Source organism: Syngnathus scovelli, chromosome 16 (assembly GCF_024217435.2).
Source record: "Syngnathus scovelli strain Florida chromosome 16, RoL_Ssco_1.2, whole genome shotgun sequence".
NCBI classification, from domain to species: Eukaryota; Metazoa; Chordata; class Actinopteri; order Syngnathiformes; family Syngnathidae; genus Syngnathus; species Syngnathus scovelli.
This window is the reverse complement of record NC_090862.1, coordinates 3,824,433-3,846,648: the sequence shown is the minus strand read 5'-3', so window position 1 is coordinate 3,846,648 and position 22,216 is coordinate 3,824,433. Positions and strand designations below refer to the sequence as shown.

General features: G+C 39.6%; 1 protein-coding gene across 2 annotated transcripts in view; it reads right to left on the bottom strand.

Moving 5' to 3' along the window:
• The window catches only part of cacna1ha (calcium channel, voltage-dependent, T type, alpha 1H subunit a), a 58,996-nt gene that overhangs the window by 36,444 nt on the left and 336 nt on the right, over positions 1–22,216 (bottom strand). Inside the window, exons 2-4 of one of the 2 annotated variants that reach the window (XM_049744790.2) lie at positions 22,015–22,083; positions 5,380–5,548; positions 4,036–4,447 (exon numbers count right to left, since the gene is read on the bottom strand). In XM_049744790.2, the coding sequence (XP_049600747.1) occupies positions 4,036–4,423 (388 nt within the window). In that variant the 5' untranslated portion in view covers positions 4,424–4,447; positions 5,380–5,548; positions 22,015–22,083. Of the gene's footprint in view, positions 1–4,035; positions 4,448–5,379; positions 5,798–22,014; positions 22,084–22,216 lie in introns of those variants that run through there. The other variant, XM_049744791.2, reaches the window with a different exon arrangement.

Here is a 22,216-nt window from a genome sequence, read left to right as displayed (position 1 = left end):
ACAGGATGACATCATCGATGTTAAAATGTTAATTATAGCATTGGCTGTTAAATTAAAAACCATTTCACGATGGCATTATTTCAAATGCCATTATAGAGGAACAAATGCCCTGGAAAAAATAATGTGTTCGACTTCATTGGCTCCATTTTAACATTTGAGCTTTTTTATTGTTACGATAATTATGAGCTCATTTCGAGACGTCGTGAACATTTTCTCATATAATTAACATTACAATGTAGTGTTTGACGGAACACACCGTTTCTACTCCTGCATAACTTTTTTACATCCACAATGCTTCTACATGAACGCTATCACTCACAAAGAACATTACAAGACTTTGGAGAACCTTGGCAAGATAACCCAGCAGCTAATCAGCTTCCGAACAAAGACCGTATGAGGAATAAGGGAGCGAAAAGTTTCTTTCTGATCGAGCCCACAAAACTAGAAACACACACACATATTCTAAGAGGTGTGGAGTGTGCTGGCACTTAATACGTCAGCGAGGCAAGATCGCTCCGTCTCCGGAGCGATGAACACCTCATGACCTCCAATCTGCTGTTAGCACAAGTACTAGCCAAATATAATGAGTCATCAAACCCAAACAGACCAATATGCGGGGATAAATACACAGCAGCTGATACACAGACCTGCAAACACATCCCAAAATATATTTAGTCGAGTGACAGGAGGCGAGGATCAACCTGGTGACGTCAAGGTCAACTTATTCTAACCAAAAAAAAATAAAAACTTCTATCCATTTATGAAAAAAATCAAGTGAAAAGCATTCCAATGTGAACCACTTTGATTTAGAGCTCAATTTCCCAACGATAAATAGGTCTGATCAAATATTTGACATATTCCTATATGATCATGTAAATGATTTAGCAGCATAGGCAAGAAATCTACCAGGCTTCACTTGTATTCATTTATGGAGGAAACATGAGGCCCTCTCGGCATGCTAAGTGAGTGTACAGTAGGAGATGACAAATCGAGACATAAATACAAGACGAATCCGCTCGTTAAAATCCATTCACCTTGTCCGACCCCTAGAATCTGATCTAATCAACCAGAGTCATCTTGCGATTCCATTACCGATAGTTTATTTTCTTGCTGGTAAGAGGTTGTTTTTTTTCAGCCTTTAAACAACAAATTAGGTCACAAGTGATGCAGTAACATGAATTTATTTAAAATATGCCATAAAATATCTCAAAATTCCCTTGAAGGGTGCAAATTGGCCATCTAGTGGATCCGTTGGGTCACTGCCCTACTTAAGCAACTTCAGGTTAATTTTCTTCCTGGTAAGAGGTTTTTTTTTTCAGCCTTTAAACAAAAAATTAGGTCACAAGTGATGCAATAACATGTATTTAATTAAAATATGCCATGAAATATCCCAAAGCTTTCTCGATGGGAAGAAATTGGCCATCCAGTGGATCTGTTGGGTCACTGCCCCACTTAAGCAACTTCAGATTAAATCTGACTCGATTCAATCTTCCCCATTGAATCAGTACAAACTTCAAAAACAACCGCCCTCAACTTGCACTCTCTGTAAAACTTTTGTTCATCTTAGCTTGAAGATATTTTAAACTAACTCCTGCCCTCTTATTTTATTCAGGGCGAAAGAATTAAAAAAACATGATCAAAGTTGCGTCCCCCCCCACTCCCCCTTGTGTACCGACCCGCCATACTGAGTCAAGAGTCCATTAGATGAATAACTTGAACGGCTCGCAGACGCAATCGCAGCTTGAACTGAGACCGGCACACCTCAGATGTTGTGTCGGCCAGCGCAGCACTTCATCAATGATGCTCAGCATCATAAATATGATAAATGAGATGCTGTGCGGCTCCAATGCCCGTTATGCTAATTGCGTACCCAACTATTAACCAGTTTTTACCGTCGTGCATGACCGATGCCTTTCAAATACTGAATCAATCTCCGCACGCACACTTTGCATCCAAACAGCAGTAATATATAAATCAGGTAACTACCTAAGAAGTCCCAAAATGTCCACATGGGTCTGCCAAATTACCCCACTTGGTTTTTAAAACACACTCTTGACAATGTATTTCACCCTCAATGGCTTTCCACTAAGTGAGCTCGTCTTTCGTTTTAATGGATAAGTCATTTGGCACCGTCCGTCCGTATGAAAGGAGAATATTAATCTCAAGAGGGTATTCCCTTTTGGCAATCTCCCAACTGATGTTAGCTGGTTATTTAGTGTTGACCTAATGTGTTTTGGAACGGTGGGAAGGTAATTGAGGTGGACTGATTTTTTTTTTTTCCTCTCTCTCTGTTCTGACAAGTACAGTTAATACCAAAACCATGTACAATATCCTCCCATTATTATTTATATGAGTAGAACATTTCTTCTCACATGGAAAAAAAACGACCATACTGACAAAAACAAAAATAATCGTTCCTGTTCCTTCTCGTTATGTCCAAATACATCACATTTTATCGTGTTGTTTAAATGTCATTTAAATGTTAGGGCAGTTTCACAAGCCATAGAAGGCCAGACAGACTAATCGGTAACTAAGCCAGGTCGAACACAGGTCGTAAAGGAACCTCGAAACAATTACATAAGCGGAACATCATGAAGTATTTTTACGGATGAAGACACGGTTAGAAGATCCAGCGACAAGCAGCTACCGTTCGCGGCATTTTAAAAGCCGCAAAACTACTAAGTCGATATGAAATAAATGTCAGTCAAATCTTGTCAGACGAAGGGGGGAGAAAAAATAAATGGTGACTCATATCCCGATTTGTTTTTACACCACCCGCCGAACTACATCAAGAATAGCTGGATGCTGCAGTGATTTGTCTTCAATTTACTTTCCTGATGTTTGGATTTGGATGCACATCATGTTCTTTTCTAACAGTGCGGTGAAACATGAGCAGGCGGCGTTTTTACTTGAAGGCTAATAAAAGGTAGCGAATTGGATGTGAAAATTGATTTTGCATTGCATCATAATATAAGAATGACTGATTGTTAAGCACAAAATGGTTGACTTGCCAGACAGAGACGTGCACAGGGGTACCATAAAACATACATGAGGGATGACTTCATTTTGCCTGCGGTGAAAACACATTCATGCTGTTAAAACATTAACCATCTGCCTGTTTTTTTTTACTTGAAATAAAATAACTATAAAATACGATGCAAAAAATAAAAGTAAATATGCAACAAGTAAAATGCACAATGGGATATTTCCTCTGATGCAATCATGTGAAAAGCAGCCAATGTTTGGGTTCCCTAGAGACTCAAGTCCCGAACTTTAGTTTTTGCTTACATTTTTACTTTAGCCCAGTCTGCTCTCGGGAGAATAAAGCTGGATTTTGTATCGAAAACAACCCCAAAAAAAACTTATTTAATTAGTCGGGGGAAAGATTCTGTTTAAAAAAACAACAACTATGAGACAAGCTAACATGCAGGTTTTTTTTGGAATGTGGTAGGAAGCCAAAGTAGCCGGAGAAAACCGAAGCACAGGTAAGAACGTGCAAACGTGCCAACATTATAATAATATCAACTTCGATGATCGTCAAAAAGATGCCATCATGCATAGCGGCAGTAGAATCCTCCTAAAAGTACACGTATGCATTTTTGGCAAGCGCAGTCTTACCCTTTAACATATTGATTATTGATGAACCTCTAAAGTCAAGAAAAAAAACTGCTCATGTATGCTGAACAGTTTCCTGTTTTAAAACAAATTAAAAAATAAAATAATTATATTCATAATTGATATTAATATAAAATAGTTAATAAATAAAAAATAAAAATCACTCAACAAATAAAAAATAGGTTCATCAATGTTACTTTGCAGGCATAAAAACAATATTTAGAACCTCCACAGGCATTTGACCAGAGCTGCCACTGTAGCCGGATCATAAAAATGACCTGTCAAACTTCTCAGGGAGCAGCTCAGGATGAAGCTAATTTGCTCCAAGGCTGCAAAGCCAACAAAAGTAGGCAAACTTGGAACACAAAAGTTGTTCTTACCGGACTTCGGGCTCGCGTTGCTTTGTTATGAAAGGATATGGGTTACACACGACACGAAGACACCAGTTGCGAGGCCGTGTGGTTTGCCTTAAGCAGAAGAAGGCCATGGGGGCCAGGGCCGGGTACACCTGCTGCTCCTCCTCCTCCGAGACGCAGTCCGGATCCCGTATGGGAGCCACGATGCGAACATCCAGCGCCGGCCCGCCATCCTCTTCCAACTCAGCTTCCTGAACTTTAGTTTCTCTTTCATCATTCCTCCTCGACCTACTACAGCTAGCAGTGTGCCCCATGCGCTCGTCATCACCGAGGCCTCCGGGTTGTTCTACATCGTTCTGGTGGCATTTCACCTCCTCCAAGACCTCCTCTTGTTCCTGCTCCTCTTGGCTATCTGCATGCTGAATGTGCACTCTCCCGTCGCCATCAGTCATGATAGAGCATCAGGCCGAGCCACTCTGGGGGGGGGGGGGAAGAGAGAGGTTAGCGAAAGGTGGAAAGTGGGAGGGGTCGCATTGATGGGAGACGGAATCAGGGCAGTACTGGAAGGATGAGGGAAACGTTGGGATGCCGAAGATCATCCTGCAAAGATTTATGCTTTCTTTATCATGCAGGAGCTTAATATTCAAATTTATGGAGAAAGGATGCATTTGCATATATGCAATGGGTGGCTTCGTTTATGATTCGTTGTAATTGAAGGTAAATGGAGGTAGAGAATGCCAGTGTGATTTTTTTTCTCATCCCCCTTTCCCGTTGCTATGTGATGAACAGATGGACTGTTCTGTCTCTGGTCTACTGATGCTTTTGGAGCCCACTCCATGCAATGGTGGCCAAGAAATGCGCAAAGAGAGACAGAAACAGAGACAGAGAGGGACACAGAAAAAGAGAGAGAGAGAGAGAGAGAGAGAGAGAGAGAGAGAGAGAGAGAGAGAGAGAGAGAGAGAGAGAGAGAGAGAGAGAGAGAGAGAGAGAGAGAGAGAGAGAGAGAGAACGTGACTCCAATCCCAATCACTGTATTAAATCAAATCATTTTAATAAAAATAAATGGGCAGGAAAAAAAAAAAAGATCGTCATATGAAGTATGTTACATCTCACTCTGTCTCTTTGGTGGCCTTTGTTTGGGGACGTGTGTGTGAGAGAGAGAGAGAAAAGCGCGAGAAGCGTTCCAGATAAGATTTGTATAAAAATATATTAATCTTCACATATTAGCACTATGGTAGCTGTTCAAAAGTCATAAAATAAAAATGTTAATCAGTATCATGAAATAAGCCTTCGTGGAGCGTCCATTATTGTTTGCCATTAAAAGTGCCCATATTGGCTCAACACGTATAAAAGCAGTTTTAATTTGAGAAAGGCAGCTCTAAAATAAAAGTATGTTTCAAAACTATACCTTAAGGAGACGGAATAGGAAGTTCCCATAAGCATGATCCGCTACTTTGCTTGTTCCCAGCGCGCCCAGCCTCTCGCCCAGCAACCCGGAGCTGTGGTTGTGCTCCTTCCTCGCTTGGTGCTTTTAAAATCCGACTTCTGTTTGTGCTCGGAGATGGAAGCTCATCCCACTGTAGTTAAAAAAAAAAAAAAATCACAACGTGAAAATATCTTCAATGGAAACATCTATGCGCATCCTTCTATTCGTGCGTCCATCCTCTCTGGTGTGTTGGCGCAGCCTGGAGCGGAGACGCACGCAGACTGCGTGGGTTGCTGGGTTCAGGCTTCGTGGAGGATATGAAAAGGGAGGGGGCAAAAAAAAAAAAAAAAATCTTGCCTGACTCGGGAACCCTAACATGTGACGTGTATGTCCCGCTTTGGAAATGTAGTGCCGAGTAAGAGACACGCACGCTTGCACAATAGGAAGGAAAAAAAAGAAAAAAAAACAACCAGTATGGAGGAGCGGCGTGGGCGCGCAAGCCATGCGGGGTTTGGTGAATCTCTATGGAGTCGGCAGATAATTGCAATGGGATCAATAATATATTTGGCTGCTGTTTACTCACAAATAAGCCAAAAATGTGTGCCTATAAGCTACTTCTAATCAAATTGGCACCATTAAAGAAGACTCCACTGCATTATCCCTACAGCTATTTTTTTAATTGGGGTAATTATGTTAAAGGCAGTGGCCAGGATGAGCCATTTTTCACTTAAAACATTTTATTTATGTTTTTTTTTTAAATCAAGAAAATTAAACAACAGGTATCTCAGATTTTTTAATTAATTTGTGTTGGGGGGGAAAAAATCAATAAAAAACACGAATAAAATAAGAACAAAGCCGCCATAGATTCTTGTTGAACTATTTCCTTTTAAACGAAAACCAAAACACTTCTTCTTCCAATTAAAATTTTTTGACATACACTCATCTACTCGCTCCATCTCATTTGTTTTGCTTTGCTTAATTATTCGTGTTTCAGGAGTCAAATAAGTAAACAATAGCCTTAGGCTCCACTTGTTGATGTCATCTGAATCACAACTGATGATTAAATTTAAAGGATGTTGCAATTGTAATCAAGAAATTGGATACCGGATGTGGTTATTGAAATCAGTCGAGGTATTTTGATGCTCGACAATTGTGCCCTGCTGTCAGAAGCTTGTCTGGCAGCCCCCCCCCCCTCCGAATTGACACTATATTAAGAAGCTGCCAGACACCACATAGTCCCACTTACAGCTGCCCACTATATGAAAAGCTGAACAGTAATCATATAGCAGACATGAGAGAAAGAGAGACAGAAAGCGACTACCGTATTTTCCGGACTATAAGGCGTACCTAAAAACCTAAAATTTTCTTAAAAGCCGACAGTGCGCCTTATATATGGACCAAATTCCTAAATTTACACTGGCCCGAAGCATTGTGTCATGAAATCAATCATAAGTGGCTCGCTGAAGACTATGAATCATGAATCAAATAGACTACGGATCATTATAAAGTAATGTGTTGCGTCTGAAGTTGAAATAAAAAAGATAAAATGGAGAATGATTTGATTTGGATTAAAAATCGGACATGATGCATTATAGTCCAGTGCGCCTTATAGTCTGGAAAATACGGTACAATAACTTGATGTTTTGCAAAAATGCGTTGGAATGCAACATCAAGAAAAGAAAATGTTCATATATTGAAGTTTCATGAGCTGGGAAACAAGTTATGGGGAAACACAACTTCGGATTGGATCTCAAATTCAACCTCGACTGGTAAAATAATCAGAAGCTACTAAAAGTAGACCAAGACCACTAAATCTCATTTTTTGTGGGTTTCCCCCAATCTGATTTTACTACATGAGTCACTCAATTCAGGGCCAACTTGTGAGTCACCCTGTGCTGAAGTGGATGTCACGTCTTGTTGAGGAAAAGCAGTCAAATCGGAGGGGGGGGGTGGGGGGGGGGGGTCTTCGTGTGGGGGTGCGAGCGCTCATTCTCAGCTGTGTGCACACGTAAGCGATGCACTGACAGATGAAACCTCCTCATGTGCACACCCATCTAACACCTGTCCTACTTCTCCCACCTGTTGGCCTCCCGTCTCCCAGGATTAAATAGCCTTCCATCGGCAAAACACAATCCTAATTTTCTCGTTTGAAGCAAAGAGGACACAAACCAAATCATATATTTATATATTTAGTTTTGAATTCCTTGTCCATAATGCCATCCGTCTAAATGAAGAGGAATTGGCCTGTGCAGTCCACAGATAATCAATATTTCTCTGTCAGCCTTCTCGCTTGCACGTGCCGTCCGTCCCAAGCGCTTGCCCATCCCCCAACATCCTATCATCCAGTATCCTCCCTTCCACTTTGACTCCCACGCTTTTATCATCCAGCCTTGCTTCCTGCTTTTCTCATCTCCGTGTCTCATCTGTGACCATCACAGGGAGCCTACTAACCGGGATGGACTGAAGGCAACGGAGAAAGAAGGTTCAAGAAGACAAATATTCATTTTGTGTCCTCTTATATTTTAATGATGCCTGGGCTGCAGCACCGTGCAATCAAGCAATGAATGATCGAATAATTATGAAGGGGCTTCTGAAAGATAAGAAGAGGAAAAAAAAAAATCACAAATGCTTTATGATCCTTCCACACGTCAAAAATGGCCATGACAAACCGAACAGCTCTTCAGAAATAGCGCTTCAACATTTTCTTTCTACCTTCAGCTCTGATGCATATTTTACACTCCCTCACATCCTCCTACCTCCCTCTCTCTCTCTCTCTGGGGGGATCTGAGACTTCCTACTAGGCTATCTGACGTATTTAAGGAGGGGGCGTTCAGAAGGGCTTCCCTCCAACAGCAGCAAAGGCATTTACAGTAGATACAGTCAAACGAAAGTGACGTTTGTGCGTGCAGAGCCGTTGAAATATGCATCGGTTGAAGGCATTATTGAGCTCTAAGAAAAATACACAGATAGAAAAACAAAGAAGCAGCAGGGCTCTTCAATTCGCTCTTATCTGCCCCCGTTTGCAGCAACATAGCAATGTAATTATTCTAATTAGAGAGACGAGGGTTAATATCTTTGCAATCATAAACACGAAAGGAACAGGAAGTAGTTACATCATCTCACTCAATTTACGCACAGTATGGAATAGAATCGTGCAATTGGCAATTTGTCATCATGAGATCAAGATATATCATTTTAAAAGTTTTGCCATCAATAATGTGGCATATTCAAAAAAAAATACAAAATAAAAATAAATAGTGGTGGTTGCATAAGTGTGCACACCCCCAGAACTAATCATTTGGTTGGAAGTCAAGGCACACCTGCCACCAGGCTGCTTTCATGAAGAGCCACGGGGCAAAGGAGAGGGCAGACGTCTGCAGAAAAATAATTTTCAATACAAACACACACAAGTGGAGGAAATGGTCAGCCCATTTTGTACCCCCACCCCCCCAACCCCAACCCTTCCATGGAACCAGAACAGTAGAAACAGCACACATCGCCAATTATCACAATGCCAGTAATGTTTAACTGGAGATAACAGGGTAGCTGTCATGAAGGCAGAAAGACCTTGAGTCCATCCACACCAGGCAAGTGGGAGGACGTCTCCTTCACATCAGAAGCACACAAAGTCACATGACTGCACTCCAAGGCGATCAAACACTGCCAGTGTCTAAGCATCCAAGTCTGATCCTCCTGCGGTGCTTCCATTAAAAAATTAATTAAGCTTTCAAATGAGTCTCTTCAGGTTGAGCTGATGTAAGTTTCAGTGCATTCAAATTCAAGAGCCAAGTACTAAAAAAGCCTTTTGCTTACATTAAAATATTAATTACGCTTTCAAATTGCTTCTTCCGAGTTGAACTTATTTTTGGTGGGTGGCTGTGCATTCAAATGTGATGACCTACATTTGAATCTACATTCCCCCTATAAATTAAACACTTCCCAGGTGTTTTAATAATAACTAGAATAATAATATTTTTTATTCTTTCTTGCAAAAGTCAAGCCATTACACAGTTGCAATAAGCAAGCGAGTCCGGATTTTATTAAGTTGACACCCAGAAGGGCAAATTTTGCTGAAGCGTTCCTGCCGGGATTCGGCTGTCTCCACTTCCGCCTTGCTCGAATGTGAACGTTAGTCGCGGCGGGCTGTTTGTTTTTACTCGACGAAGCAGAGCCCCTAGAGTGAAACGCAAGCAACGTCAATGAAAGAAAGTATTTCATCACGCAAAGGCAACAGCTACCTCTGTGTACAAATATTTCCTTTTTGATTATAAGATTAGCATAATTTATTTTGCCAAGCTAATGCTGATTTGTACAAACAATGCAGCTCTGCTTATCTTTTTAGCTATGAGGCTGTCTAATTTTACACTTGACAGAATTAAAGACTCACCAATTTGTAAACTATAAAAAAGTCTTGTTTTTAAACTAAGCCCACTTTAATTGAAAAATGTGAGAGCTCAAACAATAACTGCACCCAAATGATGTGAGAATAAGATAGTGAAACAGAAGGCAAGAGTTGGATAGACACTGACATGATAAATCAAAACAATCAGGAGAGGAACACGAAAAAGCTTCTATGCGCTGCTGAGTCATTCAGCCCTTTGAAGCTTCTCCAAGCTTGCCGAAAACGTCTGCACAGTCTTCACATACTCAGCTGTGTAACAACATGCGTGTGCATATGGACTAGTGTGTCTGTGTGTGTGTGTGTGTGCCAGGGCAGCTGTGCATTCCAATCAAAGAGCATTAACCCTCTCGCCCCAACGTGTGCCACCAAACCCCACCCGCTCCCGTCTGCGTCACATTATCCAGTAATACCGGCTTGCTTTCCCACCATCTGGACCAGTCACTGCTACCAGTCAGGCTATAGGTGTAGCGTGTTTGTCTGGCAAAGGTTTACTGAAAGCGGAATTAGCTGGTTTGGGGTCCATTGCCTCACTTCAAAATTCAAAAAAAAAAAAAAAAAGAATATTTTTCTATATATTTTTCTCTATATATATATTTTTTTTCTTTTTAATATGTCTATTTTTTAATACAATTTTATGTTCGTTTATTACATTGACAGTGAAACAGTACTATGATTGATGGGAGGCCACTTGGAGGTTTATTTTGTCTCCTGCCGAAAGTCAGTTGGGATTGGCTTTGGCTGACCTGTGACCCTGGACAGGATGAACTGAAAATAGATGGAGCAATGAATGTGTTGTTTTAAATAACTAAGATATTTGAAAAAAAATATGCACAAACTCTGCTTGTCCTATAAAAAGGCCCAACTAGATTTCCCTGCTGGGGCAAGTCTAGTTCTGTTGATTCCGGCATCTGATCATTTTAATCAAATTTAGACTACCTAAGAGCAGGTCTAAATTGTAGCGCAGGTGGTAGGAAAGCAATTTTTGGTGTATTTGAGGAAATAGTGGACTTGCATTGCTTTCATCAATGGCAAAAAAATTCTGAATTATTATAGAAATCAATTTACTGATCATTTTAGCAATATTTTAATAGTACCCCTTGACCTTGTGGCACAACTATTGGATCAAACTGTGGTCTGAAGTATTTTACTTCTAACGCATATGGGAGTTTGTGAGTCCTAACAAGTTTGGTGGTGACATTGCTCACTTGAAAGCTTCAAACTAATGAGACAGTGAGACATGAACGCACCGAAGCAGTAGTTTGAAAAGTCTCCGGACAGCCACATGGTGAATTACCATTTCATCGGATGTGCTTTCAAACGAGCCCGTTCCTTCGCTGACCTCTAAGTCTCTAAGTCTGCACATAAAACCAGAGCACTTCATGTACCGTTCTCGTCTCATGGTTAATCTTCCTATGCCACCTCAAATCCCTTTCAGTCTTATTCAAAGTCATGTTCTATAAATCAATTGATCGACATATCTGTTTTGACACGTGTAGTATTAGGAAGGTTTGCGGGATTAAAACATATGTTCATCAAGAAAGGATTACTGTCCGACGTTGTCCTCTAATCTCAATACAGCCTTGACAGAATAACAACATGCTCACACTTTACAAAGTCACATGGATTGGTTTATACACAAACACACAATCTCACACAGTCGGCGGAGCTGGGTCACTTGACCTACGCGTCATCCAATGATAATCACCATTGCATTCATCCGCCCAATCAGAGAGCTGCATCTAGGAACAGATTGAATCCATTCTCTAATCTGGGTGCACGATTTATGTGCTAAGATTTTAACTCACAACCTCAAATGTGGATCTGCTAACAATTAGCCACTGGCGATATTATAAGACATTTTGCTAATACCATCCAAACTGGACATTATTATCTTTGAGAATGAATAATTTATATTGAGCTCTCTATGTAAGTGTTCATTATTAAATTGAAAGCGCTACGGAAAGCTTTACCCGGATTTTCATTCTATTCATTTATCAGAGCTATAAAACAATAAAGTTGCAAATGGCTCCATCGCAACCTGAGGGCACACAAGCACATCAACATTCCGCAATTTCAGCATGTCTCTCAAGGACGCTTTGATGATGGACTCCCATTCTCGACCACCTGGGTCACAGTTGTAAACTGTGGGGGCGCATTAGTCGGGACGGGGGAAAAGAATCCTGGTAACAAATCTCACAGACAACACTGTTTTTTTTAAGTGGTGCCAGCCTGGGGTCTGAAAATTGTCCTTGACTTTGCATGCACTTAAAGGGTTATTTATACTGTCTTCACTTACTCAACTGGCTAAAGGGCCAGCCGACAACTTGCATTCCTTAGCGCTCTTTAACTGATGTTTGTGTGTGTGTGTGTGTCGAGGCAACTAGCGCTTGTCAGTCAATTTATGAGCTTGTGTGGAGTAGCTACACGGTGCAGCTGCTGTCATATCAGAGATCAAACAAGATCCCCAGACGGAAGGAAGGCAAGGAAGGAAGTAGGAGGAAGGTAGGAGGTTGGGAGCACACTGGTGCACTTAGGAGCACTTAACAAAGATGCTTCACCAATTGTCAGTCGCTTTGAATCATTGAACTTTGGAGGATGTTTTAGTCGCATTAGACCAGGGATGAGATCTTAAAGTCTTCGGCGGAACAGTTTGTAACCGCAACGCATTGTCAGAAAACCACAAGTGAGAAGACCCAGGACAGCTTTAGAGTGCAAGTAACAAAGAAAGGATTAGCGGGTTTGAAATGAGAGCAACCCGTGCGATCAATAGCCAAAACAAACAAGCAGAAGAATCCAATTAGCTACATTTTATTTATTTATTTGAAATGAGGTACCTTTTGCATGCCAAACTTTTAAGCATTGCTGTTCATAAAGACAAACTTAGATTTAAAATATCTGAAAAATGTGCCTTCATTTATTTATTAATTATATAATCAATGGATTAATTTGTTTTTTTTGTGATCCACCAAGAGGAGGCTGCTTCAGTTTTAGCTAACAAGTAGCATGCATTAAAAATGTAAACACTATATGTAAATTTTAGTCTACTCCTTTGCCCTAAATTAAATTTGCTGCAACATCCCATTATTTTCAGTGACCATTAATTTACTCTAATCTCTATGATGCCGGTGATGCAGCCCATGTAATCCAATTGGTGCGTCATTTGCTAATTCTGCTTAGCAGCATTGATCCAGATGGCATGAAAAATCACCCAAGGGCAGGGTTCGTTCAAAACACACTATATTGCTTGGATGAATTTATAGATTCATTTATTTTCTATATTACTCCCAGGTGACTTGGGTCATGCATTGTGATCTGGTTATTAGCTAATCGCAGGAGAGATAGAAAACATTCACAGGGGTGTGCAGACTTTTTATATATGGACATTTGTAATAAAGCCAAAGGGAATGAAAAGATAACAAAAGAGCAATGGAGGTAAAGTGTTAAAAAGTGTGTCAAGACAAAAGTGTGACTTCCTGGGAACTTGTGTTAAGCTAAGGATGATGAGTCAGAGGATGAGAGGGAAGCTCAAGATTTACAATAACTGTCAGACTGTGTCTTTTCTTGTCAAAATTCCGTTCAGGTTGTTCCATGCAAGGAGCAAAGTGACATCTCACAGTTGAGGCCTTTTACACAGAATTTTTTTTTAAGTCGAGAACTGAATTTGCATCTTAATAGTTGTGATTAAAGATTTAAGGGAAAGTAGAGTCGTTTTTATTGGATTCAATAAAATGAGTCGTTCACTTCTTTGCTTTCTGTTACTTAAACACACAACAAAACACAAAAGCCTTCACTTATAAGTCATCGGATACTTATTTATATATTTAAGATTCGGTATGATCCAATTTTTCTTTTTTTAATCTTCCTTACCTTGTATAAACGCTTTGAATCTTGAATCTTGTCCGAGATTCAAAGCGACCTGTTATTGAATCCTGCGGCCTCTGGTTACAGTGTAGGCCTTTAAAGACACAATCAATCAGCTGTCAATAATAAATGAACAGTAGTTAATGGTCCATGTTCGTGTAAGCGTATATTCCTGTTTTACTGGATAATTAAATTAAAGGTTTATTGTGTGTGTAAAAACTATCCTCGGTAGAGAGGGATAATAAAATCTAGCGGGAAGCATTTGCTTTACCTTGACACGTCACTCCCTCAGATTACTTAAATCTCACTAATTGAAGTGTGTGACTGTGCATCTGAGTGCGTGGTATAGGATCTGAAAATGGACGGGAGCTTCTGGAACCTCAGCGGGGTGGATGCACGCAACTCAATAATTTCGATCTGTTACTTGTGTGTGAATTGCAGGTTGGAGAAAACATTCGGATGATTTTCGGATTTCGTGCAACCAAATAAAACTGAGTTAATCAGACAATAACAACAATTTCAGCGTATGCATACTCGGGGGGTCAAAGGTTAGCTCTGTGTGTAGATTATTGATGAAGTAATCATTCTCCAACTTGGGGGAGGGGTTGTTTTGTGTTGATAATTACTCTGCACCATTTTGGTCCAGAGAGAGACATTTGAAAAAAAATGACCTTGCAGGGAAATTTGTAATTAAAACCTTTCAAAAAATGAATTGCTAATCACTATTGGTCATACTACTTTGCATTCTAAAATGTTGTCAATCATACTTGAACAGTTACATGACAAGTTAACCAAAATTTAAATCAACACATATAGTTTTTTGAATTAAAGTGATAGATTTGTCAGCCGGCCAATATATGCTCCATTTTATGACAATATCTTCATATTCGACTGGAACCAGGAAATCTGTTCTTTGTTCTTGCTGCCGACTGTGACGTGTTACGCAACCGGGCCTTTCCTTACATAAGTGTCATTAGTCAGCTACAAAATTCAAACAGTTCAGTGTATCAGAAAGACTGAAGTTGCTCCTAGTGGTCTAGAAATGATTATTTATTCATATTAACTTACAGGACTGTTATGAGGAAGATATCAAATGTAAGCAGGAAAGATAAGTTTAACAGAAGATATGCATATTGATGTATTTATTGGAGACTAGTGGATTAATAAAGAAATGAAATTGCTTTTGTGCAAAGTTTGAAAAGTTAGGACGTCTCTAAATAATTTTTTCTTTTACTTTCAGTAATGACAACTAAAACCGGGCACCAAAAAGCGAAGTGTAAAGAGTCTTTGTAGATATTTAAATCCCAACATTAATTTGGCGACCAAAAATCAATTAATTCTCGTTGTTCAGTCAGTCAAATTATCTGACTCAGACTAACACAACTCGGTTCTGCATATTGGCTGAATGTTTAATTCATGAGGTTCCAACACAGTCTGTGCAATAGGCAGCCCCCTAATGAATATAAATGAAAGCCCCTTTTTACACACAAGCAAGTACACACACGTAAACACGCTCAAACATACACTATACACTATTCAATAAGTCAAGGTATGTTCCTAAATGCATCATTGGGGCTCCTTTTTCTGTTCGATCTTGTCATGACAGTTTACATTTACAGGCCAGGGACTTACCGTATTTTCCAGACTATAAGGTGAATCTAAAAACCTAAAATTTTCTCAAAAGCCGACAGCGCGCCTTATAATCAGGTGCGCCTTATATATGGACCAATATTGAGCCACTACAGCAGGTGTGTCCAAAGTCCGGCCCGCGGGCCAAATGTATATATCTTATATATGGACAAAGTTTTAAAATGGGCCATTCATTGAAGGTGCGCCTTATAAACCGGTGTGCCTTATAGTGCGGAAAATACGGTAATTAAAATCCTTCACTTCTGAGATTTTCTTTTTTAAAATCACTCCTCCAACTTTTGCTTTTAAATCAACTTTATCCATATAGCAAATAAGCTCGTAGCATAACTCAGAGTATGCTAACCGCGGTGGCCTCTTCTCTTCCACTTGATTCCTTCACCACACTTAATCTCCACCCACCTCGCTATATCCCCAACAGGTTTGAGGTGTGAAGAGCAATTTTAATGCCAAGAATGAACCCCCGCATGGGTTGTATGAGTAACACTGCAAGACGTGACGCATCAGCTGGGCGCTATAACAGGCTTGTCTGCTTTACCTCACAAAAGATGTACGTTGCCAACAGCGGCACTGCTTGCCAAATACATGATAAACTATTTTTGCTTGTGAATGAGTTTGGCTAATAATACCAACTTCCATGCACATCTTGTTCCAGACCTCTCCTGGCATCTGGAGCATTTTAAACATGACAAACCAGATGCATACAAACTAAACATGGATTGAATGTTGTTGCTTTTTTTACACAACATGTTTATTGCTGTGCAAACAAAGCTTGAAAGTGTCACTCTTGCACAGCCCATTAGGAAACATCTCATCCATTGATCACGGCGACAGAGCAACATGACAGGAGGATGTCATATCATATCAGATGGATGGAAAATAAGTTCCGTGGAATCTGTTGGTGTATTAATTTTCCACAGAACGATTATTGCTGCAGGGATGAACGCAAGAGGGCTTTATATTTATTTAACTAGGCCACAGGAGAGACTATTGTAAAGACATTTGTGTGACTTCATAAGGTTAGAAGCTTGATGTTTAAAGAGCAGAAAATGAAGCTGATATCTTCTTTTCCACACATACCAGATGCAAGTTGTGATGTGTCATTTAAGCAAAGCGCCACACTCAAGGGTGAGCGTGTGATAGCGTTAAGGTGGTTTGCAAGCAACACTGTATTCCGAATGATCACATGGAAAAGAAGTCAAGAGGAAGGAAGAGAGAGAGAGGTGACTTTGTTGCCATGGCGACCAGACTGCGCTGTTTGCCAGCATAACCACGCACTTTGCGAGGAGTGGATGGTTATATTTCTATCCACAGCGGAAAGACAAAGTCATTGCGAGATGAATCCAAGGACGAATAAAGTTCAGCAAGGTCACCGCTCACATGACCCATCAGGACAAAAAGATCAAAAGGTTTTGTTCGGATTGTAAAAATCCAATCCGCTGTTGTTATCCAGGAATCTTTTCAGAGCCTTGTTGTCAGTAAGCTTGCTTTGTAAAATAAATCCACACTGATCCTCTGTGAGTCATAATGAGCATAACTAACTCTATTACTGTCAATGCTAAACATAACTAATGTTTACAATTTATACCATGAGTTGACAATAATTACGGAACGTGAATCCAACCAGGGGCAAACTGGCCATTAGTAGCGCCAGGAGTTTTCTTAACAAGAAACAAACATCCATCTTTTTTTTTTTCTTGTCATGGTGCTCATTAGTGTCATGAGTGTGCTGGCGCCATCTTGGTTTACATTGGGTGAGAGTCGAATTACACCCTGGACAATATCAGTGGATATATTGTGCGTAGTTGGGTGACACAAATGGACCACCGGCGCAAGCAATTAATAATTAAAAATAAAAAAAGATCAGCATCATTAAAATGCTCACCATGAATCCACACAGCTTATGCATGTCTATTTTTTATTTTATTTTTTTTTGCATTGAAGAAATTATATAAAATATGTGTCCCATATTTAGAATATATTATCTTAAATTGCCATCTCTTATGTTTCCCCTAAGATTAGCTAACAGAGTGTCTAGCTAGGGACCATTTGCAGACAATGTCAATGAAGGAAATAGCAGATAAGGGAGTCATCATTTCCAAATGATCATTTCTCTAGCTTGTACTCATTGACAAAGTTCCCGCGGAATGTTGATTTGCTTTTCTGACTATAATGCTGCTGACAAAAAATAAATATATCCAGTTATTGACAATGAGCATGACGGTAAAGTTTGGTTGAGGTGTAAGTTTCCAACGTCAACGCCAGACGGAAAAGAAATTTGATACATGGAGATGCTAATTGGCAATCATTTTTCCAATTTGTCAATCTCATCCACTTCTAAAGCGGGGGAAGGACATCTTTAATGTTCTCCAACCATTTCCACAAATCAACTATTGATAATGGATCCCTTTTCGTTTCCACTTTACAAACCATTCGAGTCAAGTTACGGTAAATGCAAACTTAATCCGAAAAACATCTCGAGCACTTTTCGGTCAGCTGTGCGCTAATGGAACGGTTAATAACATCAAGGTTATGAAAATCGGCCAAATTGTAACAGGAAAGAACTCCTCACAAGGGAGGACTCACTCTCCTTCTCTTTCTCATTTCAGACACTCGCTCGCTCACCCACTCGTTTTTTTTTTTCATCATTCTTTCTCACTATTGATTAGTGGTTCATAAAACCTCTCATATCCCGCCCCACAGGTTGCCCTGCCCAAACGTCTGCATTTGTGGAAGAGAGCCTTTACTTTCGCCAAGTGGGACTTCGGAAGCTACTTTACTACGCTGACATCAGTGGTTGCCGTGTTCATAAACGGTGACCCTGTTGTCTGGGCGACAGCCATTATATTGTCACGAAAGCACTCAGGCTAATGGTAGTGGAGCCATATTAATGAATGCTGTTCCCCACCCCACCCTATTTTATTTATTTTTTTCGTATTTTCTTAGAAATACACACAGATATGCATACCACATTACTAATGGGCCGCCATATTAAATTGCATCTCAGACGCCAGTTTTAAATCGATGATATTTTGTTTGGCTCTTTGTGGCCACAATCGGACAATTGTGCGGAGTCACAGTGGCTGTGTTTACCTGACTCGTTTCATCTGTTAATTAAAGTTTTATTAGGGAATTTATTCGCCTTTTTTTTTCATACTCAGTCGTCAGACACAAACACAGAAGATTGAAATCATCATTAGTCGAAACATGGTTTCCTCTCAGCGGGTTGAGACCAAGGACTAAGGACTTCTAAAAGGGAAATTAAGGAAAATTGAGATGCTGTGGTATCGAATGGTCACATTTTGTGGGCACGTATACATTTGTGGTATTGCAGTAGTCTAATGGAAAAGAAGATGGGAAGGGAAGGACGATGTTTACAAAAGCAGTTTGGTGAAGAGGAATAATTATCGTCTCAGATTTTACATTTTGAATCAAACGATTATTATATCTTTTACTGATCGTCGTGTATCTGAGATGGATGGACAGACACTCCAAATTTCAGTCTGGAATAGACCAGCCGTTCAGGAATCTCCGGAAGTTCCCAATGGCCACCGTAAAATACAATTTGGTTAAAAAAAATTAAAAAAAAAGATCTAACATAAGGACCATCACCAAATCCAGGTTGACCTTAACGATGCAAATAGAAATAAGCTCTGCTCCTTCCAATCCATCTCTTCACTCTCCTTGATAGCACTTTACACCAGATGCCTTTTTAAAAAAACGGCACCTCATTTTTTTTTGACCCTCTCACCATCATCTCACATTTGAAGGACAACTGAGGTTAAAGAGATTTGTGGAAGAATCTCTCTAGCAAGGGAGCATTAAAGTACATCTTCTCAAAGTAAGATATTGTGCTGGTAACAAAATATACACTAGATCATATTGTACTTTTATATTTAAAGCAAACATTTCTTGGAAGGGATAGAAGAGCCACATAAAAAAAAATAAAAAAAATGTTCCCACAGAAATATATCCTTAACCTTTGTGGACCTACCACAAAATAATAATGGTAGTGGTGTAATATCATTAAATATTCATTCAAAACATTTCTGGTAAGATCATGGAAGAAAGCCAACAAAAGTGATTATGATTACTTGATACAAAAATATTTCAATATAGAGCTCACATTAAAAAAAAAAAAAAAAAACAGTCAAGTCTACATAATTTGCTTGACTGGAGTGTTTTTTTATGATCTCCCCAAATATTTTGAGCAGTAGACTAAACTAAAACATTATGTTCTGGGCTGATGGGCCTCTGGGAACCCAGAGTACTCCAAGAGGAACAGAATTAGGAATTTGGTGAAAAAAAAACATGTGATGTGGCCATTTCGATCTGGCGCTCTCCTTTTTTTTTTTTTATTAGACCAACGCATGGACCACAAATGCACCTGTCGGTCTTACATATTGCTCTCTTTAGCTGAAGCTCCTCTTGAGTTCAGCAAGCTTTACAAACATGTCAAGCCAGAAGAAAGCCTTGGGAATAGCACGATTACACACTAAGGTTTGCAAATACTCCCAAGTGTGTTTACTCATTGCCTCTTCTTTGCAAGTACTACACAGTTACTGCATTCTCCCATGAGTGGTACGTCATCTGACTATATTTCTTGCATAAGGTATTTGTATTTTCTCACCTTCTTGCTTAATGTTCATAAACATTGGACATTTCTTCAGCATGTGGATGCTTTGACCAAAATAAAATCCTATGACGCATGCTCTTTTGTTTAAGCACCTTCTTGTAGCGTCCAGGCATGAAATCAATATGTGCTCTGTGACATAAAAAAAAAATTACCATGATGAATGCATAATGAACATGTTTCATCGGTGCACGGATTTTTGAAGGGCACGACTGAGGCCTTTACATCTATGTCAAGTATGGCATTAACAAAAATGTTCATGGATAAATTACCCGAGTTTTTTTTTTAATGCAAAGGCTCGAAAATTTTGCATTTCAAGTACAGCGTCGAGGAATGATATGGCATGAGATGCTGAAATGGAGTGATGTGTTATTTGGAGAGGGAGCGTGGGGTTGTAATGTTGGCAGTAAAGTTTGCAGGGGTGGGGAAAAAACAAAATGACACACATTTGGCAGGCAAACAAGGTGGTAGTGGAGGAGGAGGAGGACATGGTGGAATGAAAAGGAATGGGGACACACAGGGAAGAGAAGAGGAGGCAATATCTCATCAGTGGGGGGATGAGAGGATGACAAGAATGTAACCAAAAAAGGTACAGATGGGAGGCAGGGAAAGGATTAGCTGGAAGGTGCTGGAAAAGAGGGGGGATGGGAATGGGAGAGGTCAAAATGAAGCATGGGACGGGGAAGGCCATTGATCAGTCCATGGGGGAAGGATAACGGATTTGGATAGAAAAACAATCCACTGTCATTGATTTGATGAAGCCAAATGAAGATACATTCCAATATATATGTTTGGGGACTATAATAAATAAATAAATAAATAAATAAATAAATAAATAAATAAATAATTCAAAATGGAGTCACAAATAAGTCTTATTTATCAACGGATAATCTTTAGTTATAGCGTCAACTTGTTCACAGTGCACATGCTAGCTTAAATTTGCTAGCGCTGCTATTTTATTAAATCTGGACAACATTTTTTTGTGACTACTCATACCGATTGTGCATGTTTGATATACTGTAAAAAAATAAAAAAAATTTAGGGGGATTTTATGGTTGTCTGCTGACACTGTTTATGTCTAGGGGCCATTCAAAAGAAGGAGTCCAGTATTTCTGTATAATTTATAAGGAATCTGAAAAAGATCACAAGGTGGATTTACGCAATGGATAGAATGCAAATCTTACCACGAAATTTTAAACAGGACAGATACATGTAGGGGGAAAAAATGTTGAATTTCTACATGCTGTCAGATAATTTGTCATTTTAACTTTTAGCCTTGTTTATTGTGACATGACAAGGTAGAACAGTGGTTTGACTAATTTCCATATATGGTCAACGTGGCGTTCTAATCTAGTATAGACTACTCGGAGATGGCGTCATCTTCTTACATGGGGCCATTTGTTTATTTTTAACTTTATACGTGATGTAACAGAGTTGCGCCACTATGCCCATTTTCCACAAAGAGCACTTTGGTAATTCTTTTTCAGAAAATATCTTCAACACAGTCAAGTGTTACGAGTACAAATCTGCTCGTGCTCGAGTGAGTTTTCTCCGCCCGGCCGAGTCTCCCCTACAATATTACCCATTAATACTGTATATGTGTGCGTGTGGCCACGTCTATTTTTTTTTAAACGATCCTTTGTAAGTTGCTTGGGCAGCAGTAAAAGGTCAGCAACACACGCAGAGAGGGCACACGTAGTGCTGCATGACAGCAGGATACACTGACATGTCTGACACATCGACAGAAAAACAGAAGTGTGTGTGCAAACAGATATGGAAAATGATGGATTATTCATGTGACAACTTGACTTTCTGCAGTGAGACTCAAATTGCATTAAATTATCTTTATAAAGGAAGTTAATAGCTGAATGAAGTAGAAAGGCTTGAAAAAATAAAACCAATGTGGTACAATGAAAAAAAATGATTGGGTATTGAGAATATGGGTGTTTTAGTTCTACAACTGCTATGAATATAAATCTGGGTCATGTTAAAATACTTGGTGGATGCAGTTTCTCGCTAGCGATGATGCAACATTATTCATGGTGAATTCATTTGGTTAATTATTTTACTGTACCTTTATGGTGTCAAACTCATTTTCATTTCATGCCACGTTGTTGTTGTTTTCCACAGAGGGCCATTATGACTGAAAATCATATAAATGTATAATCAGCTTATCAAATTGTTTCCACAATTGCCCATGCATTTAATTGTTTCTGTATATTTAAGACTTTGCAATCAAAATCACTGGATAAGGAGAGTTTTTTTGTATTTTTTGT